Raw genomic sequence first — 10,386 nt, 5'->3', positions numbered from 1 at the left:
TCAAGTGTTGTTGTTACCGACCCACATATATATGACACGTAAACTACTCGTTGGATTAATCCCAATATTGAGAAGCTGATCGCAAATTAAGAACCTTGTTTCCTAAGAATCCGTGCAGCCGCCTCGTTGCTTCTTTCACGTCCCAGTGCATGCATCGTCAAGTAAAATAGCTGGCACGTGATGGACACGCGCATCACCCTCCCCATGTGTCCATGCACGGGCAACACCCATGGCTTCCTCGGCATTTAAAACCTCCATCTTCCCGTAAAAATTCAGCTTCTCTCTCTCTCTCTCTCGCCTATTTTATAATTGGTTGAATCTGTTTCTCGGAGAGAAGGGGAGCATTATAACTGATGTTATGCCAGACGAAGCTCCGGGCCTCTGAAAGCTGTTTTTCACACACAGGCCACTAAAATATATGTAACTGACAAATGGCTGACAATTCTCTCTCATTTTGTTTCCTCCTCATGCACATGGCTTCTTGGTTATCTGTCATCTCCATTTTAATCCCCCCTTTCTTTTTTTAGTTTTCCTTTTCCTTCACTCTCTCATGCTCTGTTCTCTCTTTCTCTCCTAGCAGTAACCTCCGTTTTTTTTTTTCTGCTCTCAAGGCTTCTGACTCCACAGTTGAAGGGATTCTTCAGATCTGCCGGGAAAAAGCCATTTGCTCACTGTCATCAGAAATTCTTCTTCTTTCTGGGTCTTCGGTGGTGGCTGGCTTTTCTCATTGGAAGCATAGAGGTATGCTTCATGGTGGCCTCTTCAATTCACTGCCATGATTTTTAATCAATCGTCCGCAAAATGATTTCTTTTGAGATATTTTAGCCCATTTTCCACTTGGCTCTATTGGCTTGTTTCGGTGAATGGATCTCGGAGTCATTGATCGTTGTTATGTTCCGCGAGTCACTTGCCTTAATTTCTTCTGTTTCTTATGAAAATGTATATCAGCTCCAAATTTTTGAGAGTTAGCTCGAGTTTGATATTTGCTTAGTGTCAGGGGGCTGTACGAGTCCCAAATTGTATCTTCTGTATTCTCAATATCTGGAGCTTCACGTTTGCCACCCCTGTATTCAAAACCTCCTGTTAAATTGCGAACACAATCGATTCGTCAAAAATAGATTCCATTCATTCATTCTTCGTTTTGGCTCTGAACTATTTCTTTCCCCACTGTTTCCCTGTTAAAATTTCTTGAACAGCTGTCCTGTTTTCATAATTGCTTGCTGATGACTTTCGGTTTAAATTATGAAATTTTGGCTACTTGAGAGTTTACAGGTGTTATTTTCATTTGCCTTTTCTTATCGTTGGACAGCTTGGCATGTCCTGAAACGACAATAATTTAACATCACTTAATATTTTCATATAGTGCCTCCTCATTCACGCTACACCATTTTCTTTCTTTCTTTCTTTGTTTTTTTTTTTGATCGAACTATTCTCTTTCTTTTATTTCACAGTTGAGAGCCAAACTTGCATGGAACTCATCTTCGGCTAACAGGTCGAGGCAGATTTTCTCCATTTGTTCTGTTGGGGCCTTGTGTTGGATACGGAAAGGAAAACCAAGAGTCAGAATTGGATGACTAGAAATGCAAATGGGACTTCATTGTAGATTGCACAAAAGCAACTGGATGTAATCGGTCTGTTTTCATGGTTTGCGAGATGGAGCATGACCTCATGGAGGACATGGACATCGAAGTCCTCCCTTCAATGTGGCCAGAAGATATTGGAACTGATGTTGGGAAACAGTTTAACATAGAGAAGCCCGGAAGTGACCAGGACATGTTGGAGGAGGTCACAATAGTGGAGGAGCCAACTATAGTGGATTTCAAGCGTCTCATGGAGCTCACCAACTATACAGACAAAGGGTCGTCCCAGTTGACCTATCTCATGAAATACTGGGAGTACAAGCAGGCTAATGCTGTGCGTCTCCTAAGAGAAGAACTCGACAACCTTATTAAACAGAGACAGGAGGTTGAGCTGAGGAAGTTAAAGATATTGGAAGAGCATCGATTTGAGGACATAAGATATGGGCATGATAAACGGCCAGTTTCTATATTGGATGAAGTTTATGACATATGGCAAGATATACCTCGCAGGAAAAACGATGTTGTTGTCCAGAACAAGGGTATTGAAATAAATGCTGAGTATGATACTGCAGTGTACTGGAAGCAGAGGGCAGTGCATCTAGAAAAACTGTTGGAGGCAAGTATACAGAGAGAGCAGACACTTATGGAGAAGCTGGAAGAAAGCATAAAGAATCTTGAAAGGCAGTCCTCGCCTGTAGAAGAACTGTCCCAGATTCTGAAAAGAGCAGATAATTTCTTGCATTTTATTCTGCAGAATGCACCTGTTGTCATAGGCCATCAGGTAAATTCCAGTGAGTATTGTGTTGATTTTTCTGCCACTGCTGCTACTTCTAGAATTACCCTATTCCTAGTTTATGACTTCATTCAAAATTCCTATATGATGTTGATTCTTTTCCTGAATTTTTCAGAACCTTTACGTTGAACAGCGCTAGAACTAGCATTTATTTCATAAATTAATTAAATCAACATGATGATAATTACTCATAATCTCATGAAGTGGCACCAAATTCACCTTAGCGAAGCCATATCTTTTTTGACACCCTGCACAATGTGCTGCTGTGCTACCTAGGTGCATGGGACCCAGGAAGGACTGAAATTGCGTTTTTATTCACAAAGAATAAGCCAACTGTGCAACTAAACCCTTCATTGGTGCCATAACAAATTGTTGGTACTTGTCAGTAAATTGATGTGTGCGTGCGTGCGTGCGTGCGCAATGCTCTGGAATTGGTAGACACTGCATCTCTGTGAAACCAGCGCCAAGACTTAATGAATACTTCCGCTAGAACTTCTTCATTGTAAATTTTTTGGGTCCATCATTATTTTAATGATCAACTTCTGCCTGATATCAGGTTACTAAGCTGCAAAGAGTTTATTCTCTTTTTATTTCTTTCAGGACAAAGAGTTGCGCTATCGCTTCATCTATAATCATTTCCCAAGTTTACAAGAGGAGGTAATAAACTTTTCTTGTTGAAAGCATTTGTGTAAGATTTATTTCACTGCAACTGTTTTGGATCAAAAAATGCCCCCGAAAGTATGAAATGTTTTGACTCTAAATCTACTCCTCTTTTCCAGGACATCATAGGAAGAACAGATGTGGAAATTTTCACGGGATCTGGAGTGAGGGAATCTCAAGATTTTAAGAGAGAGGTCTTGGAAAAAGGATTGCCTGCAAAAAGGGAAATTACTTTTGAGACAGAACTATTCGGGTCAAAGACATTCTTAATTTATGTAGAACCTGTCTTTAGCAAGGCAGGAGAGACAATTGGGATAAATTACATGGGAATGGATGTGACAGATCAGGTAGATTCTATTTTGCTTATAAAGATATTTGCAATCTTCTTGTTGCAGGAAAGGCATTCATATTTTTGAAATATCACACACAGGTGAGAAAAAGAGAAAGGATGGCACAGATTAGAGAAGAGATTGCCGTTCAGAAAGCCAAGGAGACTGAATTAAATAAGACCATTCACATTACAGGTTTGATCACTCATTCAAAAATTAGTTCTGAATTTTACTTCAACTAAATTTGGCAGCAAGGATGATTATTATTATTTTTTCCCTTGGATAGAGGAGACTATGCGAGCAAAACAAATGCTAGCAACCATGTCTCATGAAATAAGATCTCCACTGTCTGGTGTTGTTAGCATGGCTGAAATTCTCTCTACTACAAAACTTGACAAGGAGCAAAGACAGCTCTTGGAAGTCATGCTTTCCTCAGGAGACTTGGTTCTACAACTTATAAATGACATATTGGATCTTTCCAAGGTTGAGTCAGGTCTGAAAAACTGCCCTTGTACTTTTTTTTTTGGCAAACTGCCTATGTACTATTTTATATTTGTATAATTTACATGAGCACTATTTTTTAAGCATTCTTGGAGCAAGTTTGAAGTTTTTGTTCATGCAAGAAGTGATTTTGAATTGGTGACCTTGACTATGTAGGAGCAATGAAGTTGGAAGCTGCCAAATTCCGTCCAAGAGAGGTAGTAAGGCATGTGCTCCAGACTGCTGCAGCATCATTGCAGAAAATATTAACCCTAGAAGGTCATGTAGCAGATGATGTGCCTATTGAGGTGCGATCTTATGTCACACTTTTCATCTCAGTTTCCTTCAAAAAAATCCATCATGGATCAATGCTAGACGACTTCTACTATATTCACATTGCCTTTTAATATTCTTGTCACCCATTACTATTTCAGGTCATTGGGGATGTTTTAAGGATTCGGCAAATTCTCACAAATCTTATAAGGTATTTATAGTTGTATGCAAAAATTTTCTATTCACCTCTGACACGTAAAATACTTGTATTAGATTTGATATCATGACACACTTCAAATTATCTTGTCGATTGATTTTTGACCCACAAATTTGCAGCAATGCAATCAAGTTTACCCATGAAGGTAAAGTTGGCATAAATCTCTACGTTGTAGCAGAACCGAGTTTTGGAAAATCGGAAGGTGGTCTCCAGAAGACGAGTGAAGACAATTCAAATGCATCCGTGAATGTATTGACAGAAGAGAAATACTTATCGTCGTCTCAACATGGGAGTGATGAATGTAGATCTCCTGTTAAAAGCGAATGCTCAAGGAATGGATATACAGAGGAGCAACCTCATTCAACTGAAACTACAGTGTGGATACGTTGCGATGTATACGACACTGGAATTGGAATACCAGGTATCTTATCAAACTCACCTCACATTGAACGAATGCACAAGAATTTGATCTCTATCAGAAAGGAAGGTACTTACTCTTTCTACACGTGTTTTCTCAATCTATTGTGCGGCAGAAAATGCAATTTCTACTTTATTTAAAAGGTACATGCAAGTCAGTGCAGACCACGCGCGAAAGTATGGTGGCACAGGGCTAGGATTAGCAATATGCAAACAACTGGTATTTCTTTCTCGGACCAAACTGAAATGAACAGTCCTTTGACTGTCTTTATTTATTTATTTTTGGCGGTGATGACATTGGAATAGGTTGAATTAATGGGTGGTCGTCTAACTGTGTCGAGCAAAGAACACTGTGGTTCTACATTTACGTTCATACTCCCATACAAGGTTTCAATTGCTTGTGATCATTCAGATGACCCTGATGAGCTCTCAGATATGGACAACAACGACGCTGCGTCTGATTATACCACAGAAGGATTTTTCCAATTCCAACCACGTACACTGGGCTCGCTCTTTTCTTCCAACGGATCTACCAGAGCCCAAAAGTTGTTACCCCGCAAAATTGGTCTCAAAATACCCCATAACCTAAATGGGTTTTCAGACAATTCTTACTTGTTCCCCTCTAACAACATCATCTCAAACGGAACAACTTCAGTCGAAGATGCAATTCGAGTGACATTATCGGACACGCCAGAGATGTCTGAATCAGCTAGTTCATTGAGTCATAAGCCAGAAACAGAAACGGAAGGTGTAGTTAGCAGAGACGAACAGCGTCAAGATAACACATATGCTCAGCTCCAAGACGTTCCAGCAAGCAGAGAAATTGGTGTGCCAACAAAGTCAAGCAAAAGCCAGCAAACAAGTGAGACACGAGAGAAGGATGATAGAACTTCCCAATGTGTTACTAGTAGTAGCAGTAATAGTATATCAGCAGTATCAGAGCCTAAGATTCTTCTAGTTGAAGATAACAACGTCAACGTTATGGTGGCACGCTCGATGATGAAGCAGTTAGGTCACAGCATAGATGTGGTGAATAATGGAGTGGAAGCTGTGCGTGCAGTTCAACGCAGGGGTTATCATCTCATTCTGATGGTACTTTCTGGAACCTCCATTGTTTATTTTTTCCTCTGGAAACTGCAATATGCTCGCTAGGACTATGAGATGTTTTGTTTGAATACTTACGGTAGCTGAAATTTGCAGGATGTTTGCATGCCAGTTATGAATGGTCTTGAAGCAACAAAATTGATTCGCTCTTTTGAGGAAACTGGCAATTGGGATGCTGCAACAAAAGCTGGAATAGAGCCAAGCATTTCAACTTCAGATTTGCAGAAACCTGAATGCTCTTTACCTTCCACCAAGCGAATGCCAATTATAGCAGTAAGCACTTAATCTGACTATCCTCTAAACCAGAAGACAGCAATCCCTTACATGTAAGGGATATGTATAGGATAAAATTCGTGAGTAGTTAGTTAAGTGAATTGGTCACAGCGTTCACCATCTGATGTTGACGCAGATGACAGCAAATGCTTTGTCAGAGAGTGCGGAAGAGTGTTACGCCAACGGAATGGACTCATTTGTGTCGAAGCCGGTGACTTTCCAGAAATTGAAGGAGTGCCTTGAACAATTCCTACGGTGATGTCCTTGTAAATTATGATATGTGTGTATAAAATAAATAAAGAGAGTAGGAAAGTTTTGTAATGAATGCATCATGTCGTCCTCCATCACTAGTGTTTAGTAAGTTGAGGTGTATAGATCTAAGTTATTCTTTTCCTCGCCTCCCCTGTAATTTTATTAGTTTCGAAGGGAGAGCAAGAAGCCTTTCAGTAGAGTTAGGGCATATCTGCAGTACAAGGGAAGGGAATTTGCAATCACCAGGTAAATTCTTCCACAGACAACAATAGTTCTACTAATATAAACGTTTAGCACGTGTATGATTGCATGTGTCAAATGTAGGGATAGGTTAAATTTTAGAATGTCTATTTATGATTTCACTAAAATCTAATGTTTTGGGGCAGCACTGTATGCATTATGATGCATAATCGTTCTCGTAGGCACCCCCCCCCCCAAACAAAAAAAGGGGGGGGGGGTGGGGAAGATTCATGATAACTACTATGGGCTATAAGACCCATGCATGCACAGCTCATCTTGGCTGATATCTGATTCAAGAGTCGTTTACGGGGTCTATCTCTGGAGTGGTGGGGAAGATCAATGTTGTGTGACCCGAGGAGCATCCGCATTGCCATTGGAATTAGCGTGACCATAATCTGCAGCGGAAAACGTTCGTGTGCCTCCGCTGAAAGAGGAGTTGGAATCAGTTTCAGTGAAGGGACTTGCTGGACAATGTGTATCAAGGGAAGTCTCCGTTGCATTTGCCCCAAAACCATTGCTTTTATTCCTCGTGTCACTGCGCTTCATAGCACGAAATGCCTCGTTGTCTCTCTGGTAAAAAATTTTGAGTAAGATAGCCATTCGCTTCCTCGTCGAAGCATTGGGATCATCGCCTAACCAGATGTGGCGGTGCTGATATAGGAATGTGATCACGAAGATGATGAGTGCTAACAGAGAAGCAAGTCCTGCAATGAGAAATAAGCCCCAGAAACTTTCAAGGCCCAAGCTATTAGAAGAAACAGAGGCACCAGTCACTGGGCAACCATTTTTCTTGAACCATGCATTCTCTATTGCTGTCATTTTATCTCCCTGCGTTACATTTAATATTGCGCTCGAGATGTCGGCTACAAGAGGAGAACCTTTTGGAAAAACCTGCAAAATCAGACCAAACTTTTAACAAATTACAGCAGCAAAGCATATGGCATTTTTTACAGATATCACCAGAGACAAAAATGTGAATAAGCTGATTACAAAGCCCAATCCCCCAGTTTTAAACTGGGGATCCACCATGGTATACTTAGAGCAGTAAGTCTTGAGAAAAAGTTTCACATAAGGAATTTCTCCAAAAGCAGCGGCAATGCCTCCATTTTCACTCCCCTTTGTGAGAAGCTCATTGCAGCCATTTCTTGAATTATAAAATTTGAATTGGTAATCTTTAACTCCCAACCCCTTCAATATCTCTTCCTCAAAAGAGCCATTCTTGCAGCCCACATTCAATCTATTCATAATGAGTTGATTCACATCTGAAATTGTTGGATGGAGCTGCTCCACCGTCAGCAGTGATGTCAGACTTGCAGTATAACTTTGAACCAGAATTAGAACCACGAAAATCCATACTATCACCACAAATCTGCCCAAGTTACTCATCAATTTCTCTCCTGTAAAAAATCATGAAATTAGTTGTGAGAGTATGAGGAGTCTATAACTCAAACTTTAGCCAAGTTTGATAATTGAAATTGTTTTGAAAATTTGAAAGATGAATAAGTTTACGTACGATGCGCAGATACCATAGTTGAGAAAGAAAACCATAAGCAGGTGCCAATCTGATGTGACGGAGGACCTCGGAAACTATCATTTATTCGGTGCTCAAGCACCCACACAACAAACCCAATAAACACAAAAGAACAGCCAGTTGTTGCCCAAAGCTCCCACGTCAGTGGCTTTAAGAAGGCCCACGCATTCTTCTTTCTGTCGTATTTCATGGGAACAATCATAGTAACCCCAGATTCCGTATAGGGCAATGTGAAATCCACGTACTTGGACCTGTTCGCTAAAATTGTTGTATCACCCACCACAGCATCGAAGTTCTGTTCAACACGACATTACAGGCCGATCAAATCTTTATTCCCATTCTCTTTCCCTACCTAGAAGCAAAAAGGAAAGGGGGGAGTAGAAGACAAAGGGAATTACCCCATAATAAACTTGGCTGATCAACTCATCGTACGTTCCTGCGGATTCCCCATTGGCCTTTGCAAAAGGGATAAATTCATATGGCAAAGCATAAGGCAGCACTTCTAACACAGCCTTGAACACGTCTATGCAGAACCCAGTCACCTCGATTCTATTGGTGATTGGGTCACGAGTTACTTTTACGAATTCAGTATAATCAGTTCTCACTGGAACTCCTATTCTCATTTTTTTGCCATTAGTTGGAATGACCCAACCTTTTGGAATAACATATGTATCCCCTGGCCATAAAACGGGTGCTATTTTGCTTTTAGGCCGAGAATTCATGGCCTTATTTCTTGAATCCAAACTTCCAACTAATCCATTCTGTGGGATCCAAAATCCGATCCTTTTCTCTCCACTGCCAATCACATTTATTATCTCAAACGCTGGTGCTTGCAACTGTCCATCAACAACAGTGAATTCTCCACTGAGGCCTTGGAAGCTAGTGTTGGATAAAGCTTGGCGTAGATTTTCACCATTTAATGAAACAACTAGTCCAAGATTTTGAAGATCGTTTAAGTTGCATGAAGAATTACTTTTGCGGAACACATGCTTGGTGATTCCGACCTTCTCGACAGCCATGGCTAATGCGGTGGTCGCATCATAAGCCCATATTCCAAAAACATTCAAGTGTGTGTCAACCATAGCTGGATTGTCTCGTACGAATTTTCTTTTCCATCGAACTTTGAAATCGTCCAGTGCTTTTGATTTGGGAATATAGGTCCTCACTGCCAATACACCCTGCATTGATTCTATGACAGAGGAATTCCAAGAGCTCAACTCATTAGCCAAACCATCTGTTGAGATCCAAACGTAGCCCTCGGTCATCATTCCGATCTGCTGTGCCATGGTGAAGAGAGTAGAGCCCAGATCAGAAGACACATGAACAACGAACACTCTGGTTTGCAAGGTCATCAGCCTGTAGAGCTCTCCTCTAATGTCTTCACCAGTGGCTGTTGGGGAAATGACACTCAGATATGGGATTCGAACATACCGTTGTTGCAGAGCATCAGTTAAGAAGGGTAGGAACCCCTTCCCGTAATCGTTGTTTACGTAGATGGGCACTGCTTCTTTCCACCCAAAAGCTTCCAGGATTGCAACAATGGCGTTTACTTGAGCAGAATCGACTTGTGCAGTTCGAAAGAAATATGGACTCCGATGTGAAGAAAGAGAAGGACTCGTTGCCGAAAATGTTATTATGGATACATGAGCTTTGGCTCCAAGACTGATCACAAAGTCTGCCTCCATTTATGTTACTGGTCCTATTATGGCTTCCACTTCCTGTGTTTTTATTAGACCTGCAGCTGTTCATTAATCATTCAAAATTGAATTTCAGAATGACTTTGGACTTTTCATGAAGATTAGGACCAGAGCTGTGAAATCCGGCTCTGTATAAAATTTGGCCGTGATTAATTCAGGATTTGGGTCGCAGAAATATCAACTTCAGATGGTAGTAGCAAATGAAAAAAAAAACAAGGTGAAAAGTGATAGAGAAAGAAAAAACCATGAGCAGCAGCCGTAACGACGTCTCCGTGAGAGTCTCTGACGATGAAGAGGAGCCTGGTGTTGTGGTGAGGGTGAGAGAGATAAAAGTCAGTGAGAGCCATGTTGATGCAGCTCAATCCAATGTTCCCAATTGGTTGGGAAAGATCAAGAACAGCTCCAATTTTCACTGACACTCTTGTGTTGCTTAGTGGGAGGCCCAGGTTGAAGCAGAGAACTAGAGAGCAATGGAAGAAGAGGGCGTAATCAAGTTTAGCGAGACTCGTCTTCATGGCGTCCGCGTTCTGGGTCTTGAAA

The 10,386-nt window shown here is 41.0% G+C and overlaps 2 protein-coding genes across 3 annotated transcripts; one reads left to right on the top strand and one right to left on the bottom strand.

Moving 5' to 3' along the window:
* Window positions 1–292: 292 nt before the first annotated feature.
* Window positions 293–6,680, top strand: LOC129302846 (histidine kinase 5-like). Its single transcript, XM_054941706.1, has 13 exons — window positions 293–741; window positions 1,452–2,361; window positions 2,974–3,030; window positions 3,153–3,380; window positions 3,464–3,557; window positions 3,649–3,855; window positions 4,020–4,150; window positions 4,277–4,326; window positions 4,452–4,753; window positions 4,866–4,969; window positions 5,056–5,841; window positions 5,950–6,126; window positions 6,263–6,680. The coding sequence occupies exons 2-13, from the start codon at window positions 1,642–1,644 to the stop codon at window positions 6,383–6,385; spliced, it is 2,979 nt and encodes a 992-aa protein (XP_054797681.1). The 5' UTR covers window positions 293–741; window positions 1,452–1,641; the 3' UTR covers window positions 6,386–6,680.
* LOC129302847 (glutamate receptor 2.7-like) lies at window positions 6,657–10,386 on the bottom strand. 2 transcript variants are annotated; one of them, XM_054941707.1, is made up of 5 exons: window positions 10,091–10,386; window positions 8,548–9,890; window positions 8,132–8,444; window positions 7,609–8,015; window positions 6,657–7,509 (listed from the first exon to the last, which is right to left on the bottom strand). In XM_054941707.1, exons 2-5 carry the CDS (start codon window positions 9,832–9,834, stop codon window positions 6,955–6,957), a joined length of 2,562 nt encoding a protein of 853 aa, XP_054797682.1. In that variant the 5' UTR covers window positions 9,835–9,890; window positions 10,091–10,386; the 3' UTR covers window positions 6,657–6,954. The 2 variants fall into 2 exon arrangements, with proteins under 2 accessions (XP_054797682.1, XP_054797683.1); XM_054941708.1 differs by having other exon boundaries at window positions 8,548–9,867.

Source organism: Prosopis cineraria, unplaced genomic scaffold, assembly GCF_029017545.1.
Source record: "Prosopis cineraria cultivar Desert tree isolate PC_DT_omini unplaced genomic scaffold, ASM2901754v1 PC2, whole genome shotgun sequence".
NCBI lineage: Eukaryota > Viridiplantae > Streptophyta > Magnoliopsida > Fabales > Fabaceae > Prosopis > Prosopis cineraria.
The sequence above is the reverse complement of the archived record's forward strand: the minus strand, read 5'-3'. Positions and strand labels throughout refer to the sequence as shown.

Bases quoted from the DNA above. Each gene is read 5' to 3' on its own strand.
- LOC129302846 (XM_054941706.1), top strand. From the start codon at position 1,642: ATGGTTTGCGAGATGGAGCATGACCTCATGGAGGACATGGACATCGAA. The intron at 2,362-2,973 runs GTAAATTCCAGT...TATTTCTTTCAG, and splicing joins CTGTTGTCATAGGCCATCAG to GACAAAGAGTTGCGCTATCG. The intron at 4,327-4,451 runs GTATTTATAGTT...ACAAATTTGCAG, and splicing joins ATTCTCACAAATCTTATAAG to CAATGCAATCAAGTTTACCC.
- LOC129302847 (XM_054941707.1), bottom strand. From the start codon at position 9,834: ATGGAGGCAGACTTTGTGATCAGTCTTGGAGCCAAAGCTCATGTATCC. The intron at 8,445-8,547 runs GTAATTCCCTTT...CGTGTTGAACAG, and splicing joins TCAGCCAAGTTTATTATGGG to AACTTCGATGCTGTGGTGGG. The intron at 8,016-8,131 runs GTACGTAAACTT...GATTTTTTACAG, and splicing joins AACTATGGTATCTGCGCATC to GAGAGAAATTGATGAGTAAC.